Consider the following 21756-nt stretch of genomic DNA (forward strand, 5'->3'; position numbering starts at 1 on the left):
TTTTGAGAGGATCTTGGTTTCAGCTTCAGTGAGGATCTTGTCTGAGATGTTGTGCACTGTTTGTTTCATGTGTGGCTGTGGGGGAAGAGTTGGTTTCTGGCATTGTTGTAGTTTCCTGAGTTTGTTGGTCTGTGTGTCTGTCTTGAGGATGGTCTGTGTTTCGGCTCTCCAGACAGCGAGTTGTTTGGTTTGTCCCAAAGTAGAGGGTGAATCTTGTTGCTGAGTTTGAGGTGGAGTGTGAGGAGATCTTTGTTGATTTGGTCTAGGAGAAACCTTTTTGTGTGAAGTTCATTTCTAATTAGGGCCAGTTCTGTTCTTTTAAGGATGCGTTTGGTGGCTGCTCTGTTGGTGTGGAATTTCAATTGGAAGCTTGTGGGAATTAAATTTTGATCTCGGCAGTTGCATAGGAATGCAAGGTCACATAAAATGGAGGCTCTTTGGACTTCAAGTTTTTCATAAGTCCTGGTCAGATGGTGGGTTTCCTCCCGTAGAGGTGCAATATTTGTTTTCTGAGGTTCTCATGGTATTTATATGTAGATCTTTGGTTGTTCGGGTTTTCTCCCGCGTAAGATTTGAAGTATCTAGGCAACGTTTCGATGAAGTCTCATTCATCATCTTCAGGCTTCTGCCTCCAGCTCTGTGCTTCTCAGAGTAATGGAGATTGCAGCTGCTTCCTCCTTTTAACTGCCAGTGGGGTGGAACTTGATTGGGTGGGGGCTTGGCTGTGTTCTGATTGGGTGGGGTGTGTTCTCATTGGTAGGGGGTTTGGCTGTGTTCTGATTGGTTGGGGGTTAGCCGTGTTCTGATTGGTTGGAGGCGTGTTCTGTTCAGGAGGGGCTTGGTTGTGCTCAGGTTAGTTTTAGTTGCTGGGGATTTGAGCTGGAGAGTTGTGATCTTGCTGTTTGGCTTCTAGTTCGTGGTCCTGCTGCATCTTCATAGTGGGTGTTGGTTTGCTTCATGTATGGCTCAGAGGGGTTTGAAGTGGGTAGTGATGCAGCTGCAGTGCAGCTTCTGGTCCATGGTCGTTTCTCATTTTCTGAATGGGTGGGAGTCTGTTTTCTACATGGAAGTGTGGTGGTGGCATCTTGTGTGGCTCTCATGGGTGTGGGTCCAGTGTCCTTCTTCATGTTAGGTACTCGTCTGTTCATGAGGGCGGGTTTCAAATGGCTGGAAGGCGGGAGGTGTCATCTCGTTTGTTCATGCTGTGTGGGCGTTTTCTATCTCTATGGCTTCTCTGATTATTCTGCTGTTGAAGTGTTCGGTTTTGGCGATAGTTCTGGTATTTTTAAAATCAATTTCATGTCCTGTGGCTTTGAGGTGTTGGACCAGGGAAGAGGTCGTTTCTTCTTTTTTGATTGAGTTCTTATGTTCTTCAATGCGTGCGCTTATTCTTCTGTTAGTTTGTCCAATGTATGTGTTAGGGCAGGCTGTGCAGGGGATTTCGTATACTCCTTGGTTTTCTAATTCGATTTTGTCTTTGGGGTTTCTTAGGATGGTGGATATTTTTTTGTTTGTGCAGAATGCTGTTTTGATGTTGTGTTTTTGGAGGATCTTGCTAATTTTGTCTGTAGTGCCTTTTATATATATTGTGTGTGTGTGTGTGTGTTAAGTTTTTGCGGGTATTTATATGTATGGTATTCAGCTTTGTTTGGGTATTTTCCCAAGTCATTATAGTTGTGCTGTGCCAGAATGGTTTTTTCTTCATCCTGATTGGTTCAGAGTCTGACTCACAGACGAACACTATACAGAAGCCTGATGATGGCAGAAGAGATTCTGCCAAAACGTTGCTACAACTTTAAAAGCACAACTATAATGACATGGGAAAATACCCGAACAAAGCTGAATATCATACATGTAAGTACCCGTGAAAAATTAAGAAAATAAATACACACACACACACACACACACACACATACACATACATACATACATAAATAATAAAAAATCAGATGTAAAGAGAGCACGCAACATAGAGAAAACATCACAAAAAATGTTTAAATAGATTCATGGGTTTTTTATTTAATGAGTTAAAAGGTGCAGTAGCAAAGTGCGTTTTTCTCCATTCCTGCATGGACCAGTTTCTTTTCTTCTAGTTACAATAGTTCTCTAGTTCATAGAGAGAGCAGGTATTTTCACAGCATTGCTCCACAATTCCTCTCTTCTGAATTTTCTGGATTTCTTGGAATGGTACTTCTACCTCATTCGATAAAGGAACATTCACTACCAAACAAGAGAAGACCAACATTAGATGGGATGTTTGAAGTATATTCAAACAGAAGTATATTCATTTGGACTTTGTTTCAGTTTGTCATCCCTAAAGATGCTTTAATGCCTCTGACTTTCCCACCCGCAGCTGTTTTTGGGGATGAGTTTAGTTCATCCTTCTCCCCATGAACAAGAGTTAATGTTACAAGAACTTCCCTATTCTTCTATTTGATAACTATTTTGTGATTATTATTATTTTTTTAATATACCTGCCTTGTCCTTGCTATGGCTATCAGATTGTCCTGGCACTAGATTATCGTACTCTGAATCAATTAATTGAAACTGAGCTGGATGTTTTAGACCCCGATTACACATTGCACACTTTCAACTGAGATTAAGTTAGCAGCAATAAAGCAAAGCTAAATAGAAACAAGGTGGAAAGGCTATGGATTAGTATTTCACAGATCGGGAAACTGACTACATCTCCAGAGTTGGTTGGGACTGTATTTCCTTTTGAAGGAAGAGATGCTTCATGTTGATAAACTCCCATATTCATCACTGTCACTGATAAAACTCCCAGATTTATTACTATCCCAGCTTGCTACCCCCAAACAAATAAAAATATAGTATGGCCTGGTTCCTAGGTGCTTCAATAATTGAGATGTTTCTCATACTACATCAGATAACTGATAATCAGAGTTGGAAGGGACCTTATAGGTCATCTAGTCCAACCCCGCCCCCCCATCCAAGCAGGAGACCCTACACCATTTCTGACAGATGGCAGTCCAATCTCTTCTTGAAAGTCTCAAGTGATGGCGCTCCCACAACTTCCGAGGCCAATCTGTTCCATTGCTTGATTGTACATGCTACCTGGCAGTCTGCTTTCCTTTTAGCCCAATGTAGCATGCTCTGCAAACCTTGCAGTAATGAATCAAGATGCTTTGCAGAAAAGCCAAGTGGAAAAGAAGGAACTAGGCTTCTTCTCTGGGCATTTGAAATGAGAAATATGATGCATATTTTTCCCCAGCAGGATGCATTGGTTTTGGCAGCACTTGGCAAACTCCTTGTGGAACTTTTGATTCAGAGATGCTTCTTGGTCTGTCTACTGATTTTTAGGAAAAGAGTTAAGTTACATTATTATTGCCATAGTAGCACTATATTATTTCCAGGCTACCGAAAATAACAGGAGTATTGCTGTCAAGTTGGCACCTATTTAAATTGATCATGAACAAGGAGGTTGCCTCACTGACAAATGGAAAAATACCACTTAGGAGTGGTATGCATCTTGGATATAAGTCTATTCTATTCTCCATTTAACACTGGAATAATCAAGAATCAATCAGGGTAAAATTCCGGGAACTGCATTTTCTAATTTTAAACCCGTTTAAATGCATTGATCTGCAGTGTCCACAATCCCCAACCATGCCTATGGGAGTTGTATCCCAAGACATCTGGACAGTGGTGGGATTCAAAAAAATTTACTACCGGTTCTGTGGGCATGGCTTGGTGGGCATAGTGTGGCTTGGTGGGCATGGCAGGTGAAAGATGCTGTAAAATCCCCATTCCCTCCATACCCTAACCTGCTTTCCAGCTCTGTTCTCCTGTGCAGGGCAACAAAAGAAGACCAGCCAATCAGCTGGGACTTGAGAGGCGGAGAATAGATGGGGGCGGGGCCAGTCAGAGAAGATATTTGCCAATTCTCCAAACTACTCAAAATTTCCACTACTGATTCTCGAGAACTGGTCAGAACCTGCTGAATACCACCTGGAAGGGGAAAGGCTGAGAGAAAGGAAGGAGCCAAATGCTGTTTTTTTTTTTTTTACTCATCGATGAACTAATTTGGGAAGTTTACTTTCATGGCCTCCTCTCCTGAATTATTTTGCTGAGTGACTTGATTTGTCTACGAACAGTGTTTGCCAATATTCTTCAGATTCAGGATGTGTATTTATCTATTTACCATATTTCGTAGACTTCATCAATCAGTCAAGACTCACACACACAAAAATACATTAAAATAAAGATAAAATAACCCAATTAAAATAGGCAGTGATAATGATGAACCAGATGGTTGCCAACAGCCACCCTATGAGTCAAGATCTCATTGAAACTAAATTGTTTCCAGGGTTGGAGCAGAGCTTCTCTGGAGTCAACTTATTTCATAGTCTGGAGTGCTACTACAAAGGGTACAAACACCTCCAGAGTTCTGACTGGGTGTGGCAAATCATGTTTTCAAAAACAATCCTTGGTATGTAAACACCATTATCTATTTTTCTTACTAGTTTAATAAGACCATCTACCTACCACATGGTGAGTTATATAAGCAAATTCACCAGGTTATGTTACAGAAGGGGAATTTTAGGAAATTCGGGGGAAGACAAGTTACCTAGTGGTTGTTCCATGTTCCTACGTGCCCTGGGCGAATAGTAGAAGCCCCGCTCTCCACATATAAGGAAAAGGGCTTCCACCAGATGAGAGCCGCACAGACGCTGATTGGGAGCAGCTTGGCTGGGAGCTGAAACAGCCAGCAGCAGCAGCAGAGGTAGGGAACGGATCCAAAGAGCCATGGTGATGCAGATGAAACTTTGGAAAGGAAGAATCCAACAAAAAAAAAAAGGTTTAGAAAAAAGGATAACAGGTACTAGTTTACTATCAATCCACATTTGACCATGCTGCAACAATTGCCCGGTTACTTCGTGTTATAGGGTAGACTGGTACATAAGGAACAACAACATCCTAGCAATTGCAGGGGGAACAATTTCCCTGCCCCCCCCCCACACACACACCTTTCCTTGCTATTCACAGCCCAATTACTTGCTCTTGTTGGAAGTTAAAACTCACCCCTCTCCTAGAAAAATGAAATATTTTAGGATATATTAAAAAGGCAGAATGTTTTTCCCCTAAAAGAGAAGTAGAAACTCAGAGAGGCAGAAACTCAGCCTCCCCCTCCCTTTGCTAATGGGCCATTAAGGCCTGGGCCAGTCTATTCTACATAACAAAGATCTACCTCTTTCAGGCAGAGCCATAATAGGAATTGCCCAAAGTTTATTCCATTATCACCCTGCAAGAGTCAACCAAGCCTCAAAAAAAAAAAAAACCCAACAAAGCATGGCCCTATGGGAGTCTGAAAACCAATCAGAACACAAGTTCAAATTCAAAGCCCAACCAAGGAACTCTCAGCATCTCTTCCCTTTTTTTCGCCCAATATCTCCAAGGCATGTGATCCTGTTCATCAATAAACCTTCTTTTCAAGCAACTTCCATGACTCCAGTGTCTTATTCCCCACTTGGAACTGAACCCAGAAGGATATTTCTTCCAACACTCTCTTGCATGTTGCTTGAATGATGGTGGGTTTTCTCTACTGAAGAGTTGCTTGCTATGCCCTCCCTATATGATGTGGCTAAGCTTTAGTGGTAAAATGCTATTTGCTGTGACATATTTATTTCATAATTTAAATTCAATGACATGATCTTAAAGAAGTACATGAAACATTTTACAAACTTAGATTAAGATATAGAAAAACAGCCTGTGGTGGAATCTTGGGAGAATTCCAAGATAAGAAATATTTGATAGTAGAAGAATTAATTCCTTAGGGAGTTACAGTGAGCTAAATATATTTAAATAGTGACTGGGTAGTCCTCTGTCATGGACTGAGCAAGATGTAGCTCCTTCCAACTATGTGATTTTATGAAGATAAAGCATGGTTGAGAGATAGTCAGTTTTTTCTAATGATTAAGGAGCTGGCCAAGACAGTTCCTTAAATTGGACTTTCTTGATTTATTTTCTTTAAAAACAATTCATCAAGGGGCTTCTTCAGAACTGAAAAAGCTTCTCAGCTGAGAAGTGAAACATTTTCAAGGAGGGAAAAAAAAAACCAAGGAAGTTGAGTAGGTTTTTAAAAAGCACCTTCGGGACAGCCATGACCTGGATGATTGAGAATCTATATAGACAGGAGAGTTTTTGTCCTGCCTAGGCATGTAAGCTAGCTAGGTGACCTTGGGCCAGTCACACACTCTCAGTCCTATCTACCTCACAGGGTTCTTGCTGTGGGGAAAAGTGAGAAGGAAGTGTTGACTTTCAGATAATGCAGGGGCTTTTTTCTATGCATCATAAAGTTGTTTTTTTTTAAAAAGAAATAGGTTATGAGAGTACTGAGTGCACTTCATTCATTTATTTATTTGTCAAATTTAGATACTGCCATCTAATTTCCCAGAATGGCTCTGAGCAATGTTCAGTTAAAAAACATACATTAAAAAGTGCAATACCTCAGTAAAAAGTAGCCAGGTAGAAACAAAAACAAGTCAAAAACAAAAAGGATTTATGGTTGCTAAATCTGGGCTGCAAAAATCTGGCCAATCAGAAGATGGCTCAAAAGAGTTAGGAGTTTTCTCTCTCTTTTTTTTTTTTTTTTTTTTGCAGTCTAGATGTGGTAACCCTAATCCAAGTTTCTTCCCAAAGGCTGGGATGAAATAGGAAAGTTAGTAGAGAGAAATAACATCACACTTTTTTAAAACCATAGCAATATGAAGACAGGTATAAGAATATGGGCAGAATATTGGGAATGGGCTACGCAGAATCCTAGATCTTATTCCCTATAAAATAAGACTACAAACTCCTCCAAGTTCCTAGTGGATAAATAACTGGTCATTTATCAAGATATTATACAGCATATCACCCATACTACATGCATCAAATTAAGTAAACTGTTCCACCCCACAAAGAACACTCTGAAAGCATTTCAACATTGCCAATATTTTCACAGAAAGAGAGAGGGAGAAAAAATGAAAACCCTGGAAAATGACTTACCTGTCAGGTCTCAAAGCTAGTAAGGTTCTGTTGCAAAGACCACCACCTGGCTGATTATTAATACTGTGGAGAAAACAAGCTATTGAAGTAGTACCCCACCCAGTACTTCTCACCTAAGCCTCTTGTTAATCCCTTTGAATAAAACAAAACATTTTCAACAAAGGAGGGCTGATAAGAGTGGCTTATCAGTTTAAGTCTGTTGAAAGGCACTAGAGATAGCATTTGCTCACTTATGGTGAGGGAGGAAGTGAGAGAGCTAAAGAGATAGGAAGTGGGAGGTGGGACAAGACATGAATTCTCCACACCATTCCAATTCCACAATTCTAAAAGATAAATTGGAAAACTCCTAACTCATGCACATCAGCTCAGCTATCCAATCCAAGCAACCATAGGATAGTCCAGGAGCAGTGCCAAAACCCATGTGCTCAGAGATCCAGCAGCAGAACACAATCATAACAGGTTCACTTTGGCCACTTTTAATAAAAGCTGAGGTGGAAAATGGAATTTGATTCAAACTAAAATTTAACCTTAAGAATTAAGGCTGCTCCTCTATGCTTTTTAAGGACTACATACCCCACCCTCCATTGCTGAGTCTATGACCCCAGTAAAGATTTGATCTGAAGGCTGAAAGAGAGTGGGGAGTGGAAAGCAAGAAAGAAACACTTCCAATTATAAATTTTCTGGTTTTGTTACAAAGCACCAATACATAGATGAATGGCAAAGGAGAGATTTAAGCCTAGGACTCGGATTATGGATTGGTTGAGAGAGACTAAGAAGTGAGGTACATACAGAAACCAAAGTTTATTTTGCTGGAGTTTCTGCTCAGATGATGCAGCATTAACAGCCAGTGCAAAGCAAAGCAATCTATAAAACTCATTCTTTCTTCGATGTGCTATGGTCAGTTGTATAAGCCTCGTCAGTAAAGCACTCCCTCAATTTCTTTCCCGTCTTCCACTTCCCATCCTAGCATCATTGGAAAGTACCTATTTTTTCCAGATCCCATGAACTCTGAATATGTTCACCAACCACAAAAATTCTTAACTCAGTTCCATGCAGAAAGCCAAGGAATCCCTCTGAATTCCATGGAATCATGGAAATATGTTGCACACCTATTTGAATTCCAAACTTTTGAGGGCTAAACAAAGCAGACTTACCCAATCAAGGTGATAGTGCAAGGATGCTGCAAGAGTAAAGGGAATATGTAACTCCCATCTCATCTCCTTGCCATATTTATAATCCAGAGAGACAAGATTTTACCAGTTCAATGTGGTCATTTTTTTGCTGGTTCAAGCACATTAAGTCTTAAAGATGAGGGGGGGAAATAGTAACAACAGCTTGCTGCTTCCATCTCATTACATCAGTAACTTGTGCTTGCTTCACTGAATCTCTGCCTTGAGTTGTTGCAAGCCTTTTAGCAGGAGAGATAATAGGGCTATTAAACTTGTCCAATTACACTAATGCTGGGCAATTGGCAATGCTTAGATTGGGATGACCACCAAGTTCTCCATCCCACCAGCTGTTTCTGAAGGGCAAAATTAAAGAACAGCAAACATGTTAACACATTCAGCTAATCTAATCCCTGCTGGGCAACTAGCGATAGGACAAAGTTGTTGACAAGATGCTCCTCTTGCCAGGTGTTAATGTGGAAAGAAAATACTTAGAGCAAAGGATAACCAAGGCCACATTTCCTTGAAGGAAAACATGTGGAAAGAAAGTCATGCCACCCCCAGTAGATGAGTAATGACCACTCAAGGTTATAATACCATTTTCTTTTATGAGGGTCTGGTGTCAGGATTTCTCGCATCTGATTATAGAATAGGAACAAGAACAGAATATTGTTCAAATGTGATTGGACATACAAGGAATTTGTCTCCAGAGCAAGGAAAGTGACAACATCTACCTCTTTTTCATCAGATAAGAATTATGCACAGGCATGGTAGTACTAAATCAAATTATAAATAATGTGGAGAAAATGAAAAATGTAGAACTATTTTTTTCCTCATAACATCATAACTCCTCCAGTGAAGCTGAGTGGTGAGCAATTCATGCCAGATCCAACAAATTATTTCGTTATACTACACCAGCTTAAACTGTGACAACTGTTGCCATCACATAAAAAGAAAGAAAAATGAATAAAGCAGTTACCCATTTAGAAATATATTCTCAATTAAAGAATATGTCTGGTTTATATTTGAAAAAGCTGCACAAGGACAGCTCATGATCAAAACAAGGGAGTGATTGAACAAAGGTATTTTCCCTCAGTAGGTGTTGAAAGCAAGATATCTGCTTAGTTTGGGGATTAATGAGATCAACTTATATTACAGGGAAACTAGGAAAGTATTCTATGACATGTTGAAGAATAAAGCCATGGAATCAAAGACAGAGGAGTCAAAACACACATGGAAGGGTGCAGAATGGTTGGAAAAGGCCTTTGATGCAGAAACCAAGCAAAATCCATGCTTGAATGGAATATAGTCCTCAACATACGACCACAATTGAGTTCACAATTTCTGTGGCTAAGTGAGACACTTGTTAAGTGAATTTTGCCCCATTTTACAACCTTCCTTACCAGATTTGTTAAGCGAATCACTGAAGTTGTTAAGTTGGTAACACAATTGTTAAGTGAATCTGGCTTCTTTGTTGACGTTGCTTGTCCGAAAGTTGTCAAAAGTGATCACATGACCCTGGGACACTGTAACCATCAGAAGTATGAATCAATTGCCAAGCCTCTGAGTTTTGATCACGTGACCATGATCGAAAGAGTCGTAAGTGTGAAAAATGGTCATAAGTTTTTTTTTTCAGTAACGTCGCAACCTCGAACGGACTGTTGTAAGTCGAGGACTATCTGTGTAACCCTATTTTCAGATTTGCCAACAAATAAGATTTCCCAATTATCGTTGTGAATAATTGGCTTAACAAACTATTTGACGAATACTGAGTCCAACAAAATACATACAACCCACCCAAATGCTCAGGTTGCCAAATGCATGGAAGTGCCAGGGCACACTGGGATAGGCAGAGTAAAACAATTAAGTTCCAGAGATCAGGAGAAAATCAAAGTATGGATGATGAACACCAAATAACAAGAGTCAGGGCAAGCACTTTAACGACCATAGAATCATAGGGTTGGAAGGGACCTTGGAAGTCTGATCAAAAAGAACCAGTCTGGTATAGTGGTAAAGGTGCTGATCTAAATACTAGGAGACTGTGAGTTCTAGGTGTGCCTTAGGTATGAAAAATACTGGGTGACTTTGGGCCAGTCACTCTTTCTCAGCCCAATTCACCTCGCAGGGTTGAGAAAATAAGAGAGACTGCTATGTATGTACTTTTGCTTGGAGTTATTTATCAAAATAATAAAGGCCGGATTTTAAAATCTAATAAATGAAATAAATGAAAACTACCAAAAACCGGCTTACAATGTGTCAAATGGGTTTCATTCAATGACTGCCCCCAAGACTCTGCTAGGCCTGGCATTGGAGGTGCTGTTAGATGATCGGTCTTTCTACCTCTCAACTCTTCTTAATCCAATTTAAAACACCCTCGGAACTATTCTAGGTTGTTTTGACTATTTGCAGGCATTAGGATCTTATGACATTGGCATATTTACATGCTTCTGAGCCTTGAGTGTTACCAGATATGCTCAAAAGTGTAGCTCAGACTTCCATAGAACCATCTCCTAATACATATTCATCAAGGAAGGAATAAATAATGGATTCTGTTGAATCTGTTTAATAAACCCAGTTACCCCGTACAATCATCTCTTCCAATTGAAAGACAAATGGAGAGTACAGAGAATCACAATATATTCAAGTAAATTATACTAAAAATAGCAAGATAAGTACAGCAAATTCAAATTATTTTAGCAAGGGGGCGGTGGATTAGTAAATTGGTAATTTATCAAGTTTCAAACTAAAGAGTAAAATACAAATCAAATGAAAGCCCAGAATAATTGCTAATTGTGCTGATTTGGTGTCTTAAGCTTTTGCTTATCTTCGCTTTCCTGAGATCATCAAGAATGGGATTAGGTTGCATAAAAGCTGCCCTTGAGCAAAATGGCAAGGCGGAATTGGACTGTTTGTAAATTAGGGGACAGCAGTGGAAGGAAGGAAGGAATCCAAAAAGGGTTGGGAAACAGGGAATCGTGGTTTGTTTGTTGCTATCAGCATTTAGCCTCTTTTGGCAGAAAAAGAAACAACAGCACAGCAAGGAAAAAAAGGCACGCGCACACACACACTCCAAGGGAATTGAGGTGAAAAGGTGAAGAGGTTCTACTGAAGTCCTCCTTGGAGACAGAAAAGAGGGCTGAAAGGAATATTTGCCCTTTTCTATCACTCCAACTAGACTGGTCTAAAAAAACATGTGCCTGGAATTTATGTTGCTAAGTGAGTTTTGCCCCATTTTAAACTTTTTTTGCCACCATTGTTAAGTGAATCACTGAAGTTGTTACATTTGAAACATGGTTGTTAAGTGAATCTCGATTCCTTGTTAACTTTGCTTGTCAGAAGGTCGCAAAAGGGTATCACATGACCCCAGGACACTGTAACCATCATAAATATGAACTAGTTATCAAGCATCCAAATGCAAATCACGTGGCCGTGGGGATAATGCAGCAGTCGTAAATTTGAAAAATGGTCATAAGTCATTTTTTCAGTGCCATTGTAGCTACAAATGGTGACTAAATGAACTGTTGTAAGTTGAGGACCACCTGTAGTGGGAGAAAGGAAGTGGCTGGAAGCTTGACCACAAAATAGTAAAAATAGCCCAGAATCAATGACTACAGGACCGCAAAAAACTTTTCCCCCACTTTTCTTCCTGGTCTGGGTTTTCATTGTTATAAACCAGGGTTGTTCCTAAATCAGGAATCTTTAGACGAGTGTGTACTGTGATACAGTCTAGAGAACTACCCCTTTATTTAAAAAATTGCCATTTGTTTAAGGAATGTATTTGGTCCAAACTGGACGGACAAAGCATCTGCAAGAACATATTAACCAGATCCTGGAAAAAGAGGTGTCAGCAGGGATGGGCTGCTGGGGTTCACAGGGGTTTGGGAGAGCCCCTAGCTAAGATACTGTGCAGTTCAGAGAATCCCCAAATCCCACTCCTGGCTGGCCCCACCCCGCCCACCCCTCCCCTCCCAGGAGTCCCCACACGGCCTGTTTTGGATGCAGGTAAGTGCAGGGTGCGCTTGGAGCAGTGGTGAGATTCAAAAATTTTTTACTACCGGTTCTGTGGGCGTGGCTTGGTGGGCGTGGCAGGGGAAGGATACTGTAAAATCTCCAGTCAGAGGTGGTATTTGCCGGTTCTCCAAACTACTCAAAATTTCCATTACCGGTTCTCCAGAACTGGTCAGAACCTGATGAATACCACCTCTGGCTTCGAGGTTCAGGGAGGGTGAAAAACAGGCCTCCCAGATGTTCAGGAAGGCCAGAAATGGGCCCATTTCCAGCTTCCAGAGAGTCTCTGGAGCCCTGGGAGGTCATTTTTGCCCTCCAGGAGGCTTGAGGAAAGCCTCTGGAGCCCAGGGAGGGCAACAATGCACCCTGCCCTCCATGGTGCAGGAGGTCGACTAGGCCACGCCCACCATGGCCATGCCCTCCCAGCAACCGGGCAGTCAACTGTTTGCTAAAAATTTTGAAGCCCACCCTTGGTGGTAGGTGGTCGGGTTTGAAATATGTAAAACAGCTAAAAAGGACGCCTCGTGCCCTATTCCCCCATCTTCACTGTTGGTAAAATCTTACTTGTTAGAGCAAATAGGAAGAAAGAAATCACTATCAATGAGCAAGACACACAGAACAGGAATAAAAGTGCAGTGTCCCCCTTTTATTACTATTTCTGGTTTTAAAAAGCAAGGTCTCTGGGTTGAAAACAGGGCAACTTCACTTTGCATCATTTTCTTTTTTTCATTTAAGATTTTGTGGCACAACTTTCTACATGGCAATTTAAAGGTCGGCACATGTAGCATTTGCCTGGAACCAAAGGTAGATATGCTTGTACAGTTACTTAGTTGATGGACCACAGTGGAATACTTCAATCTCTGTAAAGCTGTTCACAGGAGGATGCAAAAGTAAAAGGATGTAGCTCTCTGGCTACAGTTATCAGCAAACAAAAGTTGACGCTTCTCATATTGATTTTCTGCCTGTAATTTGGCTGCTAAGGTCCCAGGAGTCTGGCTAGCAACAGAGAAGCAATACTGTTTATTGCAAGACAAGAAAAATGAAAGAGAAGCTTGAGTTTCAGTGCCTTATTTGCCTACATTCATTCCTCCCAGCGGCTTGCCCAGGTGAGGATGATTAAATTGATCCTTTTTAAAATTTCACTGTTCCATCAGGTTGCTTAGAATGGCATAGGGGTGGTCCTCCCCAACTTAAAACCATTCCTTAAACAACCATTTGAAGTTATGACAGCATAGAACAAAGTCACTGACAACCAATCCTCACAATTGCAATCATTTCTGGACCCCGAAAGTCACATGCTCAAAATTGGGGTGTTTAGCAACCAGCTTGTATTCGCAACGTCCTGGGCTTATGTGATAGTCGTTTGCCACCATCCAAGACAAATAGAATCAATGGGAGAAGCCAGATTCACTTAATGATTGGATGGTTCACTCAAAGACTGTAGTGATTTGCTGAACTACTGTGGCCAAAGAAATCGTTGAAAAATTGGGCGTGACTCACTTAGCCACCGCCATGCTTGGTAATGGCAATTCTGATTCCAATTGTAGTTTTAAGTCTATGATTATCTGTACAGGTAGACCTCGACTTACAACCACAATTGAGCCTAGAATTTATGTTGCTGAGTGAAAAAAGTGAGTTTTGCCCCATTTTAGGACTCTACTTGCCACAAGCGAATCACTGCAGTTGTTAAGTTAGTAACCTGGTTGTTAAGTGAATCTGCCTTCCCCATGAACATTGGTTGTCAGAAGGTCACAAAAGGGGATCATGTGACCCTCTGGGACACGGTGACCGTCATAAATATGAACCAATTGTCGAGCATCTGAATGTAAATCCCATGGCCATGGGGATGCTGCAACGGTCGTAAGTGTGAAAAATGGTCATAAGCAGAGTTGGTATTCAGCAGGTTCTGACCAGGTCTGGAAAACCGGTAGTGGAAATTTTGAGTAGATCGGAGAACCAGCAAATACCACATCTGACTGCCCCTGCCCCCATCTCTTCTCTGCCTCCCAAATCCCAGCTGATTAGCTGGGTCTTCTTTTGTTGTCCTGCACAAGAGGACGAAGCTGGAAAGCAGGTTAGTGGGGTGGGGAGGGAATGGGGATCTTGTAGTATCTTTCCCCTGCCACGCCCACCAAGCCATGCCCACCAAGACACACCACACCCACCAAGACACACCACACCCACCAAGCCACGCCCACAGAACCGGTAGTAAAAAAAATTGAATACCACCACTGGTTATAAGTCACTTTTTTCAGTGATGCTGTAACCTTGAATGGTCACAAAATGAATTGCTGTAAGTCAGGAACTACTTGTACATGGTCGGACTATCAGGTCTCATTTCTAGAATGCGTACTACCACTAGATGGCTTTAAAGAGCCAGATTTTTCCATGTCTCTTTGCTGAGGCCTAGTGCTTCTCAGAGTGTTTGCAGGCCCAATTCAGCAGCTCTAATGAATCAACATCTTTTTTAAAATCCCAACAAGTTTTTTGTAATATGGTAAGCTACACAAGGCTACGAGACACTTCACCCAGTTTAAATGAGTTTTAATTTAATTTTCAATACAAGAATTGAAACATTATCCCACATCTTCACATTCATCATCTACATGTCTAGTATGACCTATGAGCTCAGAGAGTTTCCCACCAACAGTGAGAAAAGTGAGACTTGACTGCTCTTTATAAAATAAACTACTACTAATCCAACAAAGGCTGTGTAATCAAGAGGAACCTAAAAGGACCATTGCGGGCATCCTGTGCACTGATTTGCTAGATTAAGCATTTGTCAAAAACAAACTGCTTTCAGTTTTACCATTTCCTTTTCAAGAATAGCTCCTTTTTAGAATATGAAATGCAGTCACCTAAGGTGTTCTATTAAAGGCACGTGGTGGCTCGGTGGCTAAGATGCTGAGCTTGTTGATCAGAAAGGTCGGCAGGTCAGCAGGTCAAATCCCTAGCACTGCATAACGGAGTGAGCTCCCATTACCTGTCCCAGCTTCTGCCAACCTAGCAGTTTGAAAGCATATAAAAATGCAAAGAGAAAAATAGGGACCATTTTGGTGGGAAGGTAATAACAGCATTCCGTGCGCCTTTGGCATTTAGTCATGTTGGCCACATGACCACAGAGATGTCTTTGGACAGCGCTGGCTCTTTGGCTTTGTAACACAGATGAGCCAGAAACAACTAGCACGTAAGTAGGAGGGGAACCTTTACTTTTACCTAAGGTGTTCTACATTCTTTCCATATCATCCACATAACACAGCATATCCAAGATGAGAAGAGTTAAATCCTAGCAAAGAGGTGTTTCAGAATGGGCAGGAATTCAGATGAAGCACCTCGTTCTGGCTTGTTAAAACAACTGCATCTTTTTCCAGAATTGCACAGCTGCATTGATGGCAACTTCTGGCCATGGTGTGAGTGGGAGTTTGTACATGCATGCATCTGCTTAGTCACTTTGCTCCACTGGGAGAAAAAAGGCATATGGAAATAGCCAGGAGCAGCTTCTGTAAGTTGGGGAGGGGGAAAATATACGGTTAATTTAATAATTTGTAAACAGGCACTTATATGTGTTGTTCCTTGGCCTTTTGAAGCATTTCTTTTGAAGGATTTGCACAGTCATAACAGGCAAGATTTCCTCTGCAAATTTTTACATGTCTACCACCCATGAGGGTGCATGCTGCAGATCCTGTCAACCAAGGAATTTTGGCTGGAAGTTTCCAGAAGAGTCGTATCTGCCATGGCTCCTGCTCTCTGGAAAATCTTACCCAATGAGATGAGATTGGCTCCTACCCTCTTGACATTTCAAAAGAGCCTCAACACCTGGTCTGAGAGATGGCTTGGTGACCTAGTGGGGGAGCTTCATGCTGGAGGTGGTTGATTAATTAAAACCTAATCTGACCTTCCTAACCTCTGTGTCCAGTTCCTGCCTTTTCCATTTGCTTTTAATGGTGTGTAATTGTGAATGATTTTATCTGCTGTGTGCCATGACTGTCAATTTTAATGTCTTTTCTTCTTTGTTTTATGTTGTATCCGGAGTTGTTGGATGGATGGATGGATGAAAAAAAAAGAGAGAGAGAGAGAGAGAGAGAGAGAGAGAGAGAGAGAGAGAGAGAGAGAGAGAGAATTATTGTTATGTAATTCTATAGAGGAAGCCTCTTTATTGTTCTTATAAAATGAGCTTGAAGAGGGAAGAGGTAATCTAAGGAAAAGTCTCTGGTTTATCTTCTTGGGCTTGGATACCAAGCAAGACTGGTCCTAATTAATACTTGGATGGGAGGCCACCAGAACTTTCAGACTGGACTGGAAGTTGAAAAATCTCCTAAATGATTTAATTGCTTATTGTACCATATGACTATTATTAAATGTGGTACCTGATGATTCTTGACGAATGTATCTTTTCTTTTATGTACACTGAAAGCATTTGCACCAAGACAAATTCCTTGTGTGTCCAATCACACTTGGCCAATAAAGAATTCTATTCTATTCTATTCTATTCTATTCTATTCTATTCTATTCTATTCTATTCTATTCTATTCTATTCTATTCTATTCTAAAGGAAGCAATGGCAAACAATTTCCATACTATTACAGAAGTCATACTCAAAGGAAAGTTTATTTTTTACCTTGAAGAAATAATAAATACGTTTGTGTGGGGAAAGAGAATGGGAATATTCATAAAAAGAAGTTCAAAGCTTCTCAATTTAGAAACCAGTTTAGTTTGTTTTTAGAACATTAAGAATTCATTGACACTAAAATTGGCACTAGCACTTAAGAATTAATATAGGTATTTTCCATGGCAATGGTTGATTTTGAGGAAGTACCTGATTTTCCATTTGTCTTCTTGAAATTCCTTCTGTGCAGTTGTATGCATTGCCCATTACTTGTCCTCTTGCAGAAAAGTATTTGAGAACAATCTTCAACTTTTTAAAGAAAGGGTGGAAAAGTTGTGGCCCTACAGTTTTCAGCTACTGGAGCTGTTGTCCTCCTCTCTTTTCTCTGCATATGGACCTTGGAACCTCCCAATTTTACACCAACTGAAATTTGGTGGAAGCTTGCTAATGGATAGAATCGTACTTTGGTTTAGTGAAAAATAACAATCATTAACTTCCCCCAAAGCTTCATGAATTTATTTGGCTGACCATTCCATCACGCCCAGCTTATATGAAGTTTAGCTCTACTCTCTGATGACATCACTCCCTTATTTTATGACTTGTTGGAGATTGGAAACCCTGGTTTTTATACAGTTTAGCCTCTGGTCTCAAAACAAGGTGCTTATTCCTGGTTTAGAGATTAAAATTAATGTTCAAGCTATGATGAATGACTGCCCTGAGGAAATGAACTGTCCAACCGTTCTTGTCCAGGTTGGCAAATATTATTTCTTCAGGATAAACATTCTAGATAAGCTTGGATAACCAGCCAGTTATGTAACTATAAGCAAGAGAATATCTATATTCGACCATGGCTCTGTTTTTTTTTTTAAAAATTGTACTCTCAATATTTGTATAGTTATTTTTTTTATTGTGTGTACATATTTGAAGTTTAACAAATGCAACCTCAAGACAATTGTTGATGCATGTTCATCCTGTGTCCTTGGCATAGTATCAAAAAAAATTCTAGAACTTCTGCTATTCAAAGAGGAGAATTGCTGAAAATCTGGCATTTCTCACTATATGGACAGTGCTGATTTATCTGGCTCAATTTTGTCTGAAGGATTATTGTTACAATGCTGTTTTTTCCCCTTTATGAAGGATCTTATATTTGATAAATAGTTTTATCGATCAACCATCAAAGTTCAAACAGCATCTATGAAAAACATTTCAGTTGTTTGATAAATATGCGGTGAACCATTCAGGATTCAGAGCCCTACAAACTACGCCAGTGATCCTGCCTGTACACAGAACTTCTGACACTTTTGTGGTGTTGGCTGAGTCAGCTTTTGAGTGGTACTAAAACTGGGGAAAAAGTGGACTTCCAGCTTTGGCTGACCTATAATTCCCACCACCCCTCATCATTTACCATAATGCCTTTCTACAAGGTCCTACTACATACTAATGGATAATTCTTGTTGTTTCCAATGTTCTGATAAGTAAGACATTTTCAGCAAGTTTGGGTAAAGTAATAGTAAACACTCCAACCATCAAGACCACTCCCACCAACACTGACAGGGCAAGCCACTAGAAATGAATGAATGAATGAATGAATGAATGAATGAATGAATGAATGAATGAATGATTTATTGGCCAAGTGTGATTAGACATGTGTGATTAGACATTAGACATTAGGAGCTCAGAGAGCACCTCATGGAACAGCTTATCTTCATAGTTTTATATAGTGTCTGACTCAATATCCTTTGGGGGGCATTAAGACTAAACTGTTTTTCAGAGCTTTTATGGAAGGAAGGACATTGTTGCATGTTAGGCTTAGGTGCTACTTGATTGGATCAAAGTCAGCTTAACTTGGATGTCACACAGTTTTTGAGTAGAGCAATTCATAACACAGACACATTAGCAGAGATAAATTAGATTGAGCCAATTTTGTAGAGATCCTTATCTTCTTTTCCTTTAGTCATCCTAAATTACTTTCAGATAGAATCAGATATTCTCTCAGTAGTCACATAGCACAGTTCAATTCCTGAGTCCAAAAACTTCCCTTGCCCTCTTTTGCCTTTCTCTAGCTATTGCTTGCATTGTCTCTAGCAACATTCATCCATTGCTGAGCTGCTTTTGTTGCTTCTCTATCAGTACAAGGATGATTGAATGATTGTAGAAATTAGACTAGAAATCATTCATGTGGAAATTAGCTCTATTAGTTTTATTTCAGGAATGGAATCAAGGGTTGTTTTAAAAGAAAAACTTTAAAGAACATTCATTTGTTAAGCCTGTAAAATAAATATAGCCCTAATATCTTTTTGGATGTATCAGCCTCAACCTTAAACAATGATAAGTCACTCTCAGTAGTGTGATGGGTGACATGTAAATTTAATAAATAAATAAAATGAACAGTAATTATGTTTTTTTTGTGCTCCCCAGAAGATTTCAGTAAACGATTACTGCTAAGGTTTCTGAAACAAGATGGTCAATTGGTAATCCCCTCCCTACTTTGAAACTCAAAGTGCACCCTTGCAGTGAATTCTGCCCAAAATATTGTTCACAGAACTTGTTTTCCAGCAAACATCCTGACATCATAAATAATGGCAAGGATTTTAAATCAGCTATCTAATTCCTTTCCTGGATAGTCCTACAGACCCTTCCGCATTTTAATTCCTTTGTAGCAACCACAGGATGTCTGATAGAGTACTTTAATAGATTTTGGCATTGAAAAAGCTCTTCTAATATCACAGACTTGATGGGAAGTAGACTTGCGAAGGATATAATGGCTGCTCCTTTTGCTCATCCTGTTGCTATGCTACTTCCGATGGCACCTGTAATATAAAAAGGCATTATATCAAAACAACCCTAAATTGTGCTCTGCATAAAAGATTCTGAGACAACAGGAAGGAAGTGAGAGGAATAATGGCAATGTTAAGAGTTTGGCACAGACACAGGAAAAAGATTCAGAGTAGACTCACATGCTTAAGTCTTAATTGGAAAAGAAAGATCAAGTTCCATTTCTACGTAGGGGTATGTTGGAGACCCAAGGAAAGATTTGGACCCTTCTGCTTTTCTACAGGGATCAATATTGAAATTGGATCTATGATACCTACTTTCCTACTTCAAAACAGGGCGGCCTTTTAACTTAGGAGACCTAAGCAGTAGTAGCCTCTTTTGGATGATATGAGTAATTGAAAACAGCTAGCATTTGTAAGTAACTAAAAGAAACTGCCTGGTATCTTGAGACCCCAGTTTAAAGCTATCGGCTGATTAGGCTTTCTGAAGCATTGCGCTAAACATTTCATAAGATCACACTTGGAATACTGCATTCCGTTTTGATCACTACAATATAAAAAGATGTTGACACTCTGGAAAAAGTGCAAAGAGCAACAAAGATGATTAGGAGCAGTGGCAGATTAAGGCTCACTGGTGCCCTAAGCACTGACAAATCTTGGTGTGGGGATGGTATTCAACAGGTTCTGGCCCATTCTGGAAAACCGGTAGCGAAAGTTTTAAGTAGTTCGGAGAATCAGCAAATACCACCTCTGACTCTCCATTTTACAGTATCCTTCCCCTGCCATGCCCACAGAACCAGTAGTAAAAAAATTTTTTTAATCCCACCACTGTCTTGGTGCCCTCCTCCTTTGTACCTACTATACAAATGAAGCCAAGATTAGGCTACATAAAGGTTTTTGTGGTGCCCCCTTTGGGCCTGATGCCCTAAGCCCGTGTTTAGTCTGCTTAATGGTTAATAGATCACTGATTAGGGGGCTGGAAGCTAAAACAGAGAACAGTTGCAGAAATTGTCTACTCTAATGAAGAGAAGGACCAGGGGTGACATGATAGCAGTGTTCCAATATTTGAGGGGCTGCCACAAAAAGGCTGTCAGCCTTTTTTGCCAAAGCTCCAGAAAGCAAAACAAGAAGCAATGGATGGAAACTAATCAAGGAAAGAAGCAACGTAGAACTGAGGAGACATTTTCTAACAGTAAAAACAAATAAACAGTGGAACAGTTTGCCTTCAGAAGTTGTGGGTGCTCCATCACTGGAGGCTTGTCTAAAATGGTATAGGGTCTCCTGCTTGAGCAGACATTGGACTAGAAGACCTCCAATGTCCCTTCCAATTCTGTTATTCTGTTACTCATATCTGCTCAGCAAGCTGTTGTTCAGACTTCAGCTAAAGTAGCTGTTTGAAACATGGACTGCCTTAAAAAGTAGATTCTATTACCAGCAAAAATAGAAGAATGCATATGTCCCTATCACAGAATCTGTTTTCTGTGCTATAAGTTATCTGCTGGCTAATAATGACCCTTTTAGCCTTTAAGCATGTTTTTGTGCTTTCTTATTTAATTTATACAAAAATTTGAACATCCACAGCTGGGATCTACTACAAAATAGACAACCTAGGGTCGCTTGGCACGAACAAATTCTACACCTAACAATTGGTTTGGATTTCAGGACCTCAAAAAAAAAAAATCAACCTCACAATTCATCCATTCAACAATCTATGTATGGAAATCTTTCCTTTTTGCTGCTTTACTTTCAGGGGATCATTTAAAATAGAAGGACAAAGTACAAGTTGCTATTGTGGGTGTAGGAGACCATTACAAACTCCTTAAAGAGTTGACTTGTTCTCTATCTCTTCTAGAGAGCCTGTAGGTTCAGACTTAGCATTGGTATGAAATTCTTGAATATTTAAAATGCATTAGGGAGAAGGGGATGCTGACAAGATTCTTCCACGTATTAATTCAAAACATTCTCCAAATGCTGGATAACACTTCTTAGTAGTGGCTGATAACCAAAACCTTGTTTGGCAAAAGCATGGCCTTTAGCTCTCATGCAAAGGTCATCTGAGAAAGCTGAAGGAAGTCAGCTTGACCGAGTCATTTTATCTACATATTTCACCGATTAGTTTATAAAACAGATATGCTATTGTACACATTCACATGTTTGCTTGAGGAGGTGGTTCATCACTCAGGGACAGCGCACC

General features: G+C 40.2%; 1 protein-coding gene across 1 annotated transcript; it reads right to left on the bottom strand.

Moving 5' to 3' along the window:
- Window positions 1–1993: 1993 nt before the first annotated feature.
- INS (insulin) lies at window positions 1994–17171 on the bottom strand. Its single transcript, XM_087922965.1, has 3 exons — window positions 16999–17171; window positions 4589–4785; window positions 1994–2220 (listed from the first exon to the last, which is right to left on the bottom strand). The coding sequence occupies exons 1-3, from the start codon at window positions 17046–17048 to the stop codon at window positions 2090–2092; spliced, it is 378 nt and encodes a 125-aa protein (XP_087779091.1). The 5' UTR covers window positions 17049–17171; the 3' UTR covers window positions 1994–2089.
- Between the last annotated feature and the right edge of the window lie 4585 nt (window positions 17172–21756).

Source organism: Pseudonaja textilis, chromosome 1, assembly GCF_049901715.1.
Source record: "Pseudonaja textilis isolate UNSWEBS1 chromosome 1, rPseTex1.2, whole genome shotgun sequence".
NCBI classification, from domain to species: domain Eukaryota; kingdom Metazoa; phylum Chordata; class Lepidosauria; order Squamata; family Elapidae; genus Pseudonaja; species Pseudonaja textilis.